The sequence below is a fragment of the Zonotrichia leucophrys genome, chromosome 2 (assembly GCF_028769735.1).
Source record: "Zonotrichia leucophrys gambelii isolate GWCS_2022_RI chromosome 2, RI_Zleu_2.0, whole genome shotgun sequence".
NCBI classification, from domain to species: domain Eukaryota; kingdom Metazoa; phylum Chordata; class Aves; order Passeriformes; family Passerellidae; genus Zonotrichia; species Zonotrichia leucophrys.
In genome coordinates, this window is record NC_088171.1 from 36,565,415 (window position 1) to 36,581,395 (window position 15,981).

Below are 15,981 nucleotides of genomic sequence, written 5' to 3' on the forward strand. Positions count from 1 at the left end.
CTCCTGAGAAGCAGTCCTTGGACATTTGCTCTAGCCATATTCCCTCACACATCCACTCCCCTTCTACATATTTCACTAACATGTATGTCTGGCTAAGTCTTTGCCTAGCCATTTGTATCTCTAAACTTTCTGGAAATTTGAAGCTGAACAGGCAGTCCTAAACAGCCTTGTATATACAACCTAAACAAGAGAGGCATATTTTTCTTTTATTGTCTGGAGACATTGAGGTGTTTGAGTAGGAGAAAAAAAAAGCAAGCTAGGACCTGATATATAAAAAGACCATTCTCTTTTCTCAGTTCTACTCTTTGGAAGCTTCAGCTCGTATCTACACAAAATGAAGGTTTGTTACTATAGATTTATAGTAACTGGAAATTTCACATAGAGCAGTAAGTTTTTAACAGCTTTAACAAATTATTTAGATTGGTCACACCAGAAATCTAGGAAACCAAGGCAAAGTAAAAATTTATTTCACTGTTTCACAATACACACCTAAAATCTACATGATTATTAAAACAGTCATACACATATTCTTTGATTAACAGTTAGCATCACATAACAAAGGTTTATATAAGTGCGGTATTTTCTCAGAAGTTTAAAATACAGGTATCGTTAAGATTTTTCAAGTAAAAAACCTTGTATTGGCTGACTGAGCGTCCAATACAGATAACATTCTTGTATTTTAAGTTACAGACAGGAATTTTTGGATTCTCTTCATTACTTACCCAAAAATAATAGTGATGCTCAAGACTGCAGGTACACAGACTGCCAACAATGAACATAATCACATTGATTATGTCGTCTAAAGGCAAGCAGGACTTACAGGGCTTCAGCTCAGTTACAACTTCTCATCTTCCTTTGCACTGATTTAAAAGCTCAGTCTTAAAACACGTTCTCTTGGGCAAATAACTACTTCCATTTTTGAACTGCAGGAGTTAACTGGTCAATGAGTCAAGTGGTAGCTAACGAAAAACCATGAAAAACAACATGTAATATGCAAACTGTACCTTAAAGCTCAGAGAAAAATCCACATAAAGGAAACATATAAACTCTCTAACATTCCAGTCAGTTATCAGGGGAAGCACACAAACAGTAACACTGAAGTTTGTCAACTCTTACAATTTAGAACTTCAAACTACTCAAGCAACAACAACAGTATCAAAACATGTAGAACAGGAGTACAAACATAACCTGAAGTAACTTTCAGAAATGTTACATTCTGTGCAGCTAAATTGAACTGCAGTACCATCTAGTTAATTTAGATACTTTGAAGTCTTTGTTGATCAAATGGCTTTGTGTACTGCCTTTCCTTTTCTGAAGTGGTATGTCTTACCCTCCTGGGATGGGATAGAAGAGAGGACAAGAAAAAAAAATTCAATTAATCAGAATAAAGAAACCCAAGTCTCATGAAAACTATCTCCAGACACCCTGTACTCTATTCACCCCTCTCCAAAACTGACAAAACACAGTTTCTCCATTCCCACTTCAGAGTACACCTGTCTAGTTCACATATCTGTTGTTTTACAAAAAGGAAGCAGAAATTAATAACCTGAAATCACACGACTTGGAATGTAATCAGAAACTGCAAAGCTACAAAGATGGAATACATAGAGCAAAAAAAGAACAACCAGCTTACCAACCTGGACTATGATTTATTGGTTAAAGCAGAGACAAAGCATAACTAGGCACCACCCACAGTAGCTATTTCACTGTACAGACTATCAAGGTATAAAGTCAACATCCTCTGTCCAAGCTAGGGAGTAATCTACTGCTTTCAGCCACGTCACTGAGAAATGACTAGCCAGACTTATGCTCTAATTGTTCATTAGTTGACTGCTCAGCAATTTTTATGCTGTCCTGATTAAACCCACTGAATCCAATTTCAGCACTTCTTCCCATCATTAAGCACACATCTCAGAGCATGTACAAGGAAGAAAAAATTCAAGTGGTATCCACAGATGTAAATTGCTTCATCTTTATGGTATCCTGTAGGCAAACACACTGAACGGCACCTATGTTTCAGGGATATAATTTTACTTTCACTACATACCTTGGCATTGCTGTCTTGTGATACAAAGTCATTCGTCAGCTGGTTCTCAGGACTAGACAGACAGGATAGTACTGTTTGCATGCCCCTGTCCACAGACTTCTGAAATACAGCAAGAGGTGCATATATAGTTATAGGTTATTTTCTTAGTTAGGACATTACTAGCTAGCAATGCCAGGGTGTCACAGGGTTTACTTGGAAATCAGGATTCCTCAACTGCCTTGTGTTTACTGAGATACTTGCAATTTTTTTGTCCCTCCCAATCGTCTAAAATTACTAACTCATTATCCCCCTTCAGCATTACAGCATAACAATTCTAATCAGTGACATGCCAGTTCTCTTGTGGATGACGCTTACAGCAAAGAAATGAAATCTCTCCCTTAGAAAACTGAATTCAGAGCAAATTGTTCACTAAATTGGGGCCACCTTCCACAAAACAGAAAGGGTGAAAGTTACCAACTCAGGTATTTGAAGCTTAAAATAAATCTGCCTAACACAGCAGGCAGTGCTATTGAATCTGCTTTTTTAGTACCTCTAATTTTCCCTGGAATTTCCACAGATTGGGCAAAGTCCTGTCAGTAGACTTAATCAGGTAGTACATACACTTTCTCCAGCCCTCAGCACTGCAAACAAGCACTAACAGTTTCAAGGAAATGTGAGACTTGGAAGTTGTACACAGAAATCAGATACGTGGGACTTAACAAGAGGCTGAAAGGAGCAACTACAACCCTGACTTCTAGGATATCTGTCCAAGGCCCCAGCCAAAGCTACATAACCCTTATGTGCAAATTTCTGGGAATGGCAATTATGATAATATTGAAGTTTTGAGAAAGCACTTACCTTTTGTGGGCTGTTAGGCAACTGCGTGGGCTCTGGAACAGCACATTCCATCTGTATAAATCCTGGATCCTCAGAGCCATGATAGTTCACTGAAGTATACACCTATAGTGTTTTAAAGTATTAGAATGTTTCAGTAACACTGGAATAACATGCACACTTATGGTGTCACTGATCCTCATCTATCCATAAAATGTGCCAAGTTCATCTTTGCAGTTTTGGTAAGTTTAATGAGTAGGGAAATACTGTGCCATGACCCGTTTTACTATGACAGTTAAGAATGATACTTAAAGTTGTTTAGCTGAGATAGTTCTAGAACACTTGTCTGCTCCTACAATCAAACCTGTAACATTTAACAATGAAACCCCCATGCACACCTACTCTCAAAACATTTTGGCCTGCTACCATTGAATTGTGAAGTGATACATTATGGCTGTATAATGTATCCACATTCATGGATGTTATTAAAACAACTATTTCAAGCCAATAGTGTAATCAACATTTCGATGACTTCTGGCAGCTTTCAGGAAGAGAACACCACTCACGAGAAAATTACTTACTACAGCTTTCAAACACTTAATCAAAACTGTAGTCAATAAATACACCTAAATACACAAAAATACCCAGAGGACAAGTTTAAATTCTGACATTGTAAACAAATAGAGTATTTTTCCCCCCTTCTCACAGGTGTTACTTGCATTAAGTCACAGAACACAAGGAATTTTTTTCAGAGGCCAGCAGCACCATCTACAGTTTGTAGTAGCCTGAGAAAAATTTTAAAGCCTATTGGAAGGAGCCAAAAAATTCATCAGTATTTGCAAAGAAGATGGAGGCTTTTTAAACTTAAAAAAAAATTGTACATCAGGTCAACTTACTTTTCCTTCAACTTTTCCTGAAAAACCAACTCTATTTTACTTAGAATTCCAGAGTTCTGTAACTATAACATGTAGTTCTAGTGCCAAAACATGTAGTTCTAGTTCCACCAGGTAACTCAAAAAAGCACTACATCAGTAGAAATTCTGAACGACAACATACAATCTTATCAGCAATTACAAATTTGCAGACCAGATTATACAGATCCAGACAACAGACTTTTTTGTGAAGTATCAAGCTGTAAAAACAATGTGCTAATTAAGAAGACAATTTCAGAAGTCTAACTTTGTAGACTTACCGGAGTTGGAGGTATTACATAATTTCTTGGCTCCCCAGCAAGCCACTGTGGTTGAGCCTTAAACAAAAATTGGACAAGAAACACCTTTTACTCATTTATGGCCAACACAGACAACTAACTGCTCTGTAGGAGCCACTGTTTATAGCATTTTATATCTGGATTTTTCACAAAACAATTAATTAATACACAAAACAATACATCCAGCAAGATACCTTTCTTTATTTAACTATCACCTTCTCACATCAAGTTAACGAAAATTTTAAAAATATTCCTAAATATGAGGAAAATAAGAAACCAAATACCTACATTGAAAACAGATCTCAAGCCTTTAGCTGCTTCCAGTTACTCCCAGTTTAGCATCAGTAACAGGACTTAGCCACACAATTCACTTGTGAGTTCAAACCCCACTATCAGCTAAGCACCTTCTGACATTTTCATAGTGCAAGAGCACATCCTCCCCATATACAGCTAACATGGTATCATCTGACAAGACTGATTCCAAGTACCTAACATCCTACACTACAGCATGTACAAATGCAAAACTCCCTCCCACAAGTACGACTAATTCACGCACTTTCTTCTAATTTCAAAGTTGTTTTGTCCCAGTATATTTAAGAAAATAGTAATGAAACTATAAAAAGAAAAGAGTATGCTAATTTACTCAACAGTTTTCATCACTATTTTGTTTTTGCTTTAGTAGCTGTGAAGAAGTGAAGGAAGATAGATTCCAAAGAATGAGAAGCACAGAGATCAGACTCCAGTTAACACTTCATTCCAGCTTAGTCAGGTATCCAACAGCCTTTCTGCTTCTACTAAAACTTGACATACCTGATAGTTGTAAGCAGGTTGATATCCTATGGGAACTTGCTGCTTTAGCAGTACAGCTGGTGATGAACTGTAGGTATAGGGCTGGAAAGAAAGCTTTTTTTTAAAAAAACCCCTGCAAGTTTGAAGCAAGATACAAGTATGATATTTGTAGAGGTATTAGCCAGGAGCACATTTTTACAAGTTACACTGTTATTTCAATTCCTGTGCAGACTAGACTCACTATTTAAAAGCAACCTTTAGACTTCCCACAGGGCTTGCTTCAGTACTTCAGGCACTAATAACATCTATAAAGTGAGATTCCAACTCATATATCTAAAAACCCCATTTCTGCTTGTAACTGATCTTTTATGTAATTTCAGAAGTGCAAGTCATGCCATAAACTTTGAGAGGTAGATCTGAAGCAGACTGACATCTATGAGATAACGGAGTACAATCTGAAGGATCAGTTTCTAGGAGGAAAAGGAAGCTTAGTACTCAAATTAAGACAATTTCCTAGTATTTCTTTCCTGAAAGTATTCTGACACTGTGAACATGGAACTCTCCCAGATTCTTCAGGGAAAAGTTAAAGGCAAATTCCAGCCTTTAAGAGAATGAATGCTCTTAAATTAATAAACTAAAGAGAATCAGCAAGAATACTATTATCAAGCCCTTTGCCTGCAAGAAAGTATTTCTGCAAGTTTGTTCTTCCTCCTTGCTTAAGATATACAAGACAGGGTCAGACTGTAGTCAGTACTGCCCCATCATACAGTAATGCAGTAAGAGAGCCTGATCTGGTTCACTCCCACAGCACACGACTCATATCCAGGCCAGAAGCACTGTGCCCACACCTCACAAGGAATGCTCATCTGCAATACTGTGCTGGGCACAGCTATTAGCAGCAGATGCTGGAACACAGTGCTCTTGTAACACAACAGCATTTTAAAACCAAGGATGTGTTTGGCTAGGAGAAAAGTACCTGAGATAACTTCTTATCCCACTCTCAGTCTACAAAAACACATTTCATATTTCGTAGTTTATTCTGAAGCAGGACAGCAACACATTAAATATCTGGATACATTTCATTTGTGAACTGCATCTGTGATAAGCAGTAATAACTTAATCTTCCCTCTGCTTTCAACAGCTCTCATTCTTAAAGGGTATCTCCTTTTTGTTTTAGAATGAGTTAACATCACTGAATCAAATTTTCAAGGTTGCTGGCATTCCTTTGAAATGGTTTCAAGTTGAGTGCTTCTTACTGGGGAAAGCTATATGATAACAGGCAGGTAAAATCAGATTGGAAACTCAATACATACTCCAAAAGTCATACGTGCTTGCACCTTCAAAAATATTTAATTATGATTCAAAACCAGTGTCAGGAGCAGTCCTACCTGAACATAGGATGTTACTGGGTTCATGACAGCTGGAGGCTGCACATACGTCTCCATACTCTGATTGCCCCACACGCTCTGGAACTGTGGTGGAGGAGGACCAAGAACTATTTGTCTGGGCTGCACACAGGAATCTTGTTTTGAAACAGAAAAAATAGTATTAAGACATTACCACATCTATTTCATTAGCAATCTGAATTCAAGCTGGAAAAAACCGTAAGGGTTGAGTCACAAATTTGCCTCAATATTAACTGTATTGTATTGTGCTACCAACCTCACTCTTATTAAAACAACATCATACAAGTGAGGTCACAGAAGTCAGAACCCAGGTTCAACTGAAATATATATACTGCATCAGATAAAAAGTATTTGCAAAGATAATGATGTATAATTAAGAAAAAAGCCCTTTTATATTATAATACCTGCAATATGAAAAAATCTACTTAGATATACTTACTGAAATTTTGTTGTTTTCTGATTGCTGGCCCCAGTTTCAGCTTTTTACCGTGGAAGTTGATTTGTGACTGAAAGACAGGTTATTCTCTGTAAGCTGGGAATCAGTAAGGTGAGAGGTTTGTAGGATTTTAGAGAGACTGGACTCTGCTTCTACATCACAGTACAGCGACTCTCATAAAGGCTCAACAGCCTCCAGTCTCCTCTCTCTACACCATATGCCTTTTACCTCAGATTTCCTGCAGTGTCCTCAACTCAGCAGCCTACTCACCAACCCTCCAAAATTATGTATCACTGGCCCCAATAGTAACATGCACTACTCGAATTTGCAACTATGTATCAGTGACCGTCAGCCCTGCTGCTTTACACACACGGGTTTTAACTATTCCTGACTCAGTGACAGTACTATTGCAAGGTGAGCACAGTCTCAGCTCTCTGGTGTAAGATTTTTGGTTTAGCCCTATTAGCACAATTCTAGTACCAAGCATTAAAGTCAGTATTGGATGCAGACAGTCTGTCTAGATTCTCTATCACATGCAACTCTACAGAAGTGCCTGCTTCACAAGAAAATACATGGTTTTGCAATTTTCTCCAATTTCTGCTAAAGGGAAGTGCTTTGAACAGGCAATAGCAACTGTATTATTGCCTGCAAAATAATATGATTACAAAAAAACTTGCTCATTCTAATTTCTATTAGTAGGAGAAGATGATTCAACAGATATATGGGAGTGAAAAAAGGTGCAATAACCTGACTAGTTTGACAGGTGGACTTGTTTGGTTTTTATTTTTTTCAGGGGAAAGTGTCTTGGTTGATTTTAAGCATTTTTAAATTAATTCTGGAAGCCTGCTGTGCCCAAAATCATGCAACTACCTTTTCCACCTCAACAATGGGAGGTCCTAGGAGACAGGCCTCCCCTCTAAATGAAAGACAACTTTCCAATCGGAACTGCGAACAAATTCATGCTGGACCAGAGTGCAGTTACATACCCAGAGCAGAAGAAAAATGCTGTCAGGCTGAACAAGGCTACAAGGCCTTGCTGAACAGGCAGATGCACACAGGCAGTGAGAGTAATTTTAGTTAGAGAGGCTCTATCATGCTTATTTACAGTAAACACTGTGACCACTCAGTGCAGATAGGGCCTCAAGTGATTTAGTGCAGTAACCTTTGCACATAATTTGAGCTCTACAACACCCATGTTAATGTCTTCCTTTCTTCAATCCCCTCCAAAAGACAACATGCTCTATCTGAACATGCTTCTTCCTGAGATGGCAAGTATTTGTACAGCCTGCAGACCTGAAATGTGCACTGAAAAGAAAACCCACAATATGCCTCTGGGTCTTCCAAGACCTCTGGTACACAAACTCAGATCAGTAAGTACTATATTAACAGAGGAACACTGCAGGCTCCAGTTTTGAAGCACACACAGAAAATCAGTACTCTGCATGACTCAAATGTCAATGCTACTTAAGAGGTCTCCACAGAAATTGTTACCTCAGAGCAAGCATGCCACACTGATGCAGTATAATAAATGTAATACATAGTTAAAAGAAAAAGGTGTTCTCAGATCAAGTCTGTTTCTCAGTACAGCAGTCACTGCATATTTTTGTCATCATACCACATCAAGTAACAGTAAGCTTTTAAAAATCTTTTGGTGAGTATCAAGGATCTCCTGCTAGGGTTTCACTACTCTCCACTTTATTCAAACATGTTCTCTTCCCACTTACAGAGCTGGATGGCCAGTAAACACATCTGCACATCACAGAACACTACATTTGTGCCTGGCACATCTATCTGGATTTGTCTTTCTGATCTACTTCCCTATCTAAGAGCTTCAGAAGCAAATGAGAGCCTGTTCATCCTCCAGAGACACAGGAGTTTTCTGAGGCAAATACTTGAAAGAGGGAAGGATTTCAATACATGTTATTTTCACAGTTACTGTATTCAGGCTGGGGAGAAAGAGGGAAAATAAAAAGCTTTGTCAGTGGTTTGTGACCTGCCCAAGTCTATCAGAACCAAGTAACTGATCTGGTTATAAGCGCCGAGATCTAAAATTTCTCTCTCTGACACCAAACTCCCAAGATCAGAAGGTCTGTAACAGTTCTACCCCTTCATCTCCTGTGTTAGCTACACAAAAACTATATGGTGACAGGGTCGTGGTTTAACATCATTTGGTTTTTAGTTAAGGAAAAAATCCACCAGCTACCTAAGTGATTCCGTGTAACGGCCTTGGCAGGACCTTTCTTCAGACCTGACAAAACCAACCAGCTGGCTCGTTTTCAATACTGACACCCTATTAAATGACTTAAAAAAAGCTGAACACATCTCTGCAAAACCACACTTAAAAATGAACAAAGCCCAGGATAAACTCTCTTGCTTCCAGTCTTTGAACACTGGCTGGGCCAGGCCCTGCTCCACCTCACAGCCAGGTTGTGCCACCACCGAGCCTGTGGCTGTGAGCTGCTGAGCCATCGCTGGCACTGTGGGAAAATCACACTCTAAGGACAGAGGCAGCCCTGCAGCTGGAACTGACTGCAGCAGGGGCCGGGAAGCCAGAGCGGCCGCTGCCCAGCAGAGATCACATGACCGCCTGCAGGCCTGGTCTCCTTCACATGGCAGGAGAGGCTCCTCTCCCTAAATGAGCTGAAGAAAAGATTATTTTAAAAGTGGTAAACTGACTGAAAATACCACATTTGTCTTTTTACATTGTCAGTAGGAAAAGACAGAAGACTTGGGAGTAGGAAAAGTGTTCCAAAGTGTTCCGATTTCTTATTATTTTTCTTTTAGTCCTGTTAATAAAGTTTTCTTTATACCCTTTAAAGTTTTAAGCCTGCTTTGCTCTCCTCCTAATCCTTATCTCACAGCAGAAAATGAGTAAATGATTCTAGTGGATGCAGTGGTGTTTGGCCAGTACCTAGACCCACTACACACATGAACAGCCACAGCACAATCTAGGAGGCTTAAAAAATACTTGCACCCCAAGTAGCATCCAAACGCACAAAATACTGCTAGAGAAACATATTTCAACTACTGAGACATAAATAAAAAAATTAATCCTGTCTTCCATGGTACTGTTACTCCTATGCCCTAGGTAATGCAAAATGTTATTGTATTTTATCTGTCTGTGCCCAAAATTGTTTCTGTCTCTGAAGACCTTGGAGCCAGCAAACACAACCCTGGGGCAGTGGGGCAAGTGCCCCAGCCTTTTGAAAGCTCAAAGCAAAGACAGCACTCTCTCTTGCCTCATGGTCTTTGCTTAAGGCAGAGACTCTGCTCTGAGGTTTTTTCCCCCTCTTTTCTCTCTTGCATCCTGGACAGGCTCAAGGTGAATCCCACCACTGCCTGTCTGCACCAGCATGGAGCAGCCCTGCAGAAGTGAAGGCACAGCCACCCCAGCCCAGCTGGCCTTGCCTGGCTGGCAGCTGCCAAGGAAGGCAAATTCCTCCTGAGTTCTAGCCCTGACCAGGTACCAGCTGCTGAAGAGTGCCAGCTGCATTCATCCATGAAGAGGTAAGAAGGGGGAGGCTGTCACCATTTTCCCCTTGTCTTTGGAACTACAAGGCTGGTCAGTGGCAGAGGCCACTATTTTGGGGAGGTGTCACCCCACCATTTCAAGTTCCTCTTTGTTCCCTGGGAATCCAGGAGATTCCAGCAACTTTGTAACTAGTGACTATTACTGTTATTTTTTTGCCTGTTGCTATTTCCTTCTTTATTAGTAAACTGTTATTTTTTCACTTATATCTATCCATATTTGTTTCTACTTATTCGTGGAAAGGGATTGGTTAACCTAAAGGAGAGAGGACTCATTTTAAAGTGTCCCACTTTAATTATCTTAAACCAAGACATCCCAATAACTAAATGTCTACATTTCTGCCATAAGCAAAAGAGTTCTATGACAATCATCCACTAGCAAAAGCAAGCAGCCAAACACCTCAAGGCTTTCAAGCACATAAATAAATGATAGCAATCAAACAAAATTACATGAGATGTTTGACCACACCAGGCTAAAAACTAATATGCTGAAGACTAATCTTGCTTCTTATTTAAGCAAATACATAAAGATTTTACTGCCAGTACACATTTTAGGGAAGTTTACCTTTTGGGCAGCCCTAGACTTTGTGTGTCCTAACTTACTCTACAGGGTACGTAACTTGGCTTCCACAAACTTGTCTCTAACCTTCATACCTTTAACTTCTTACTCATTTGGACAAAGCTGAGCTTACCTCAACTATCTTTTGAACATCCACATTGTCCAGGAAAGACACAAATCCATACCTAAAAAGGAAGAACAGACTACTCAGTAATCAGTGTCATTTGATTATAAGCCAAATGTTTGAAACAAGACCAGTTAACAACATGCCAGGTACAGTATATTGCACATCAAAATTATCAACTAGGACATTAATTTATGATTCAGGCCAGATGCAAGAAACTAAATGCCAGATTTTAGAATAACATGAAATAAGGCCATTTTTTCCATTTTAACTACTCAGAATGAGGACTGCTGTTAATATTAGTAACTCAGAAAGTTAAATTTTTAACTAAGATTTGACTTATCTTTAAATTTTGTATTTACTACAGAAGTCTGGATGAAACCAGGCATTACAGGAACAGTAACACCAGTGGGAGGGAAGCAATTCTTGAAGAGGTTTTTCAGTTCATTTCACTGCATTCCTAGGTTATCTAGTCTACATAGCTAAGGTAATTTCAGAGCATTAGAGTAACAATTGTGTCCCATTAATGGAATAAGTCAAATGATTATCAATACTTGTAACATACACTAACAGCACAGCAGGGTTCACTTCACAGACTAGGAAGGGATATGACAAAATGAATTTTATTTCCAGCTCTTCCATTGCTATATATGCTGAAGAAAAAAATATGACACTGTAGGAGCTAAGCATAGAATGTAAGAAAAATTCTCACTGGAAGGAACTTCAAGAGGGTACTGTCTCCTTCTCATCAGGAGGGATAACCTCAAAACTGGGATGGCCTCCCCAGAACTCAGCAGGGTAAGGTCCTTCATCTTCTTATTTAAGGGTTTCACCATGGTTATCCAGAACTCCTCAATATATTCAAAGGGAATTTCCTTGTTTCAACTTTGTTCACATACTCAGTCTTTACCCAAAGAAGTTTGGGCTGTTTGCCTCTAGAACTTATTCACAAATGTCAGGAGAGGGCAGAGTTACTGCCCTGAATAAGCCATTTAATTCCCTTAATCATCCTGAACTGTCCCCTGATTTTTAGCTACTCCAGCCAGCAGAAGAGTCCTACAAAAGAATTGGCTGTGTAAGCATCACACATCAGGCTTTGTTTTCAATGATTGAGTGACAGTGAGCTTCTCTTCCCTGAACAGAGAGGTTGAAGTAAAAGAATGCTCTTCTTTGTAAGATTATACAGATTTAGTTTTAACTGGTTTCAGTCTTAACTCACAGTAACAGCAGACTGCAGTTAGTATTAAGGCTTAAGCATGTCAAGTGTGTTGCTAAGCATCTGCTCATATCACCTGTTACAGAACACTGTCCACATAAGCAGCAACTTAAAACAACAACTCTTATTCTACCCACCCCTTTGAAACACCAGTTCTGTCAGTGATGACCTTCACCTCCTTCACAGTACCATACTGTTCAAAGACACTCCGAATTTCTGCTTCATTCATCTAAAAGAAAACAAGCTCTTAAACATCTTCAAGAACATTCAACTGCTTAGAACTGATTTAAAGCAGGCAAGTACCACTTTTTAAACCCATTTTCCACTCCCATAAGAACTAAAAGTTAGTTTTGGAAGACATGTTTCAGAATTCTCCCATGACATTTCAGTATTTTCTAGATTGGCAAATGCACACATTTGCACAAGCACCAAAAATTTTTAAAATCCACACTAAAACAGGAGCAAAATTTCCACTTACTCTCTACTGATGTACCCTATACCCCATTTTAAACAATTCAAAGTGTATACATACCCTTATGTCAATCCCACCAACAAAGACTGTGTTGGGCATGACTTTTCCTTCTGGTAAAACATAGCCCTGACTGACTGTTGCTGAATAGGCACTGCCCTCCGTGGCACTTGAACGCTGGGTCTCCACATGTGCTGCCTAAAAAATTTAAACAGAAATATTTATTTTAGTCAATTAGATTACATTTTAACATACCAGAATGCCTGCGCCTTCCTAAAGATATAGCAGCTGACAAGGAATTTCAATCACACAAATGGACCATTCATTGGTTCTAACACTTCTCAGTTCAAATGAAACTGGCTCTACAAAATCTGGCAGGAAGATTAACACGAAGCAAGCAGTTTTTCACCCACCTGGTATTCTGCTTTTGTTTGGCTGCATACCCAGCTAAAGGGCATTTGAACTGAAATCTGAGATGGCAACTCCTCAAGCTGACCTAACTGCTGCTTCTACTTCTTTCTTTCTGGATGTGTCAGTGAACCAAGCTAGAAGTGGTATTCACTTTGCTGTGCAAGTTCTCTGGCAGCCCTAAAACAGGAAACTGCTCTCAGGGCTGGAGCCCAGCAAGGGCCAGAACCAGCTGAAGGAAGCTGCTAACCACAGACACTGCTGGTAACCACAGATGTGCTTGCAAACCTCTCATTCATGGACTTGGCCACCATGGAAGTGCAGTGCTTGTGTCTAAGATGCAGAATTTCAAAGAAAATAATTTATTTAACACTCTCACACATTATGTACCTGAAAGAAAGAATAAACAGACTACTTAGGCATTCTAGCAAGCTGGGCAACATGAAAAATAAGATTTATTAATATAGGCATTTCCTAGAACTTGAACAGGGGATCAAAAATGCACAGTGGTACAATTCTCCTAGAACAAAAAGTAAATCTCCCTCCGAAGCCACTTTTCAAGTCCCCAGTACGATGATGGAAAACACTTGCCAATGCAAAAAAATTACTATCTTATCTAAACCCAAGTAATTTTGTCAACACAGCACTACACAAATGACTGTTCTACATAAACGATGCACAAAGACCTCACACTGCTGCTGAATCAGTGTCCAAAGCCTAAACCACCTCAAGTTCTGAAGTGGGAAACACTGCCTATGATACTGGAACTACAGCATCAGTTGAAGTGACTCGCCCCTGTAGAAGTACTCTAAAAGAAGTCTACTTTGTCTATCTCATGAAGTAGCTCTGATATCAAACTTCCAGATGCCACGAATATTGGGGTTTATTCAGTTTTTCAGCTTATCAGAATGAACAGGTGTTTTTTTGCTTCTCTCATCAAAAGCTCAAATTAATCTGTTTGATCTTAATTATTTAAGTTTAAATTCATAAAGCTTAAATTGATGAGGGAAAACTGGTGCAACAGTAGTCGGGAGCCTAGTTAGGAATTTTGGCAAAAGAAAAGGTGGAAAAAGGACGTTTCTTGGGCTACGTGGAGGAAATACCTACCTACCCACCCACGTGTGTTACAAACGTAACTCAATTTTATGCTCTTCCGGGAGAGAAAAACGTTCACTTTTTTTGGCCACACAAGCCTCTGATTTTTCAGGCTTCTCCCTGCCCTCAGCACAATCTCTGTTTAAAGTAAGCAGTAGTTTTTTGTTGGTTTTTTTTTTTTTAATTGAAGCATTTAAACCCCGTGACCCACGTCCCGCTGCGCGGACACTGAGCAGTCTCCATGACAGCGCGGGCGCCTGAGGGAAGAACGCGGCTGGAGCCGCAGCCCTCCCGCTAGGCACTAAGCGGAGCCCTCGGCCCAGCACTGCACGCTAGGCACAACCTCTCCTGTATAAAAAAATAAAAAAAAAAAACCAAAAACAGCCCCACCACCTTACTCGTATAGTGTCTGAAGCGTCAGCGCTACAATCGCAAAGCAAGTTCCTCACATAGAAAGAACAAACAGCAAGCAGCATGCCGGTGCGGGCCGAAGAGCCCGCGGCACTCCGGGCGACGCCGGGCCTTTGCTCCAGCAGGGAGGGACGTAGGACCTCGGGCAGGCGAGGCGCCGCTCGTGGTGCCGCCGCCATTTTACGTCACACTTCGGCAGCTCAGCGCCGACGGGGCGTAGGCGGGACGGTTTGGCGCCTGAGGACATGGAAAGCTATTCGCAAGCCCCAGACAAAGGGCCCTGCCGGAGCCTACGCGCAGCGGGTGCACCGCCACGGGCAGGTGGCGGAGCACCCGCCCAGCCGTGCGGGACGGCGCTACTTTAGCGCCGTCACAAAATGGCCGCTCGAGGGTGTGAAGCGTGTTCCGACGCCAAGCACCCACACACGCACCCCGTATCGCCGACAGGTACGAGCCAGACGTTCCCCTGCAGAAGCCCCCGGCCTTTTAATAGCGGTACTCCCTCCACCTTAACCGCTCACCTCGTAAGGTGCTAAAACCTTCAAGATAGTTATAATGGTAGTAGCCCTCAGGAGTTCAGCCCCGCCACCGCGTTACAAGCGAACAGTGCTCCAGCTGAGGGCATTCCCGTTTCTCACCCCAAGAATAAGCCGAAAAAGTTACTGCTCCACTCTCCGCTCCGCTGCCCGCTGGGTTCCCCCTCAAGGCACTACGTACCCCAGCAGAAGCCCGCCCGTCGGCTCGGCGTTCAAACACCCCCTATCTCACCGCCCCAGCGTGCCTCCCCTTCGGCATTCACTCACCATCACTCACTGGAGCCGAGGCTGCGCTCACACACTTAAAAAAAAATAAGGACTTTCAAGCAAAACCCGTATAAACTTTTTTGAGAAAACTAAGCGCAGGCCGTCAGTATTCCTCGTTCGCGAAGCTGAATTCCCGAAAAAAGCCGGACGAGATGGGAATTCCGTTCTCCTTAAATAGCCCCATTGGGGGGATGGCACAGACGAGGCCACACCCTCCCTCCGCTCTTCGCACTCGTCGTGCCGCCCCACCCCCCGTCACATGGCGCCGGTCCATGAAGAAGACGACCAAGGATCGAGAATGCCGTGGCTTTTCTGGTTTTTTTTCCGGGGGGGAGCGAATTAAGTTGCGACTATTGTTTTGCGGTATTGTTGCACAGGAAGTTGCTGTTGAGTGCATGGCCCAGCAGCAGCAGTTCCTGTCTGCTTGTGCTTCTGACGAGCTTGTGCTTCCCTTGTGGAGGTTTTGAGAATGGTGTGTTGTTGAAGAGGCTTTCACACACTTTGAGGCAAAAGCTCGGTCTCCATCCTGTGACCCCCTCGGGCTGAATTCCAGCTTTCTTTCTGATTACCAGTGGCCCAAGGCCTTTCTAGAAGGAAACCTCTCTAGAACCCCTCCTGGGTACAGGAATAAGATGGGATTTGGAAATTAGTTTTAAATGGCTGTTTA

The 15,981-nt window shown here is 41.2% G+C and overlaps 1 protein-coding gene across 2 annotated transcripts; it reads right to left on the minus strand.

Moving 5' to 3' along the window:
* Positions 1-450: 450 nt before the first annotated feature.
* On the minus strand, positions 451-15,460 carry DAZL (deleted in azoospermia like). 2 transcript variants are annotated; one of them, XM_064703325.1, is made up of 11 exons: positions 15,315-15,460; positions 12,661-12,795; positions 12,266-12,357; positions 10,922-10,973; positions 6,705-6,771; positions 6,248-6,381; positions 4,881-4,961; positions 4,053-4,109; positions 2,885-2,986; positions 2,048-2,146; positions 451-1,334 (listed from the first exon to the last, which is right to left on the minus strand). In XM_064703325.1, exons 1-11 carry the CDS (start codon positions 15,315-15,317, stop codon positions 1,281-1,283), a joined length of 876 nt encoding a protein of 291 aa, XP_064559395.1. In that variant the 5' UTR covers positions 15,318-15,460; the 3' UTR covers positions 451-1,280. The 2 variants fall into 2 exon arrangements, with proteins under 2 accessions (XP_064559395.1, XP_064559394.1); XM_064703324.1 differs by lacking the exon at positions 15,315-15,460 and adding an exon at positions 13,011-13,166 and having other exon boundaries at positions 1,133-1,334.
* Between the last annotated feature and the right edge of the window lie 521 nt (positions 15,461-15,981).

Coding starts and splice junctions, on each gene's coding strand:
- DAZL (XM_064703324.1), bottom strand. CDS start 13,055: ATGCCCTTTAGCTGGGTATGCAGCCAAACAAAAGCAGAATACCAG. Junction 12,358..12,660: donor TTGGTGGGATTGACATAAGG/GTATGTATACAC, acceptor GTTTTCTTTTAG/ATGAATGAAGCAGAAATTCG. Junction 2,147..2,884: donor TGCCTAACAGCCCACAAAAG/GTAAGTGCTTTC, acceptor GCTGTATTTCAG/AAGTCTGTGGACAGGGGCAT.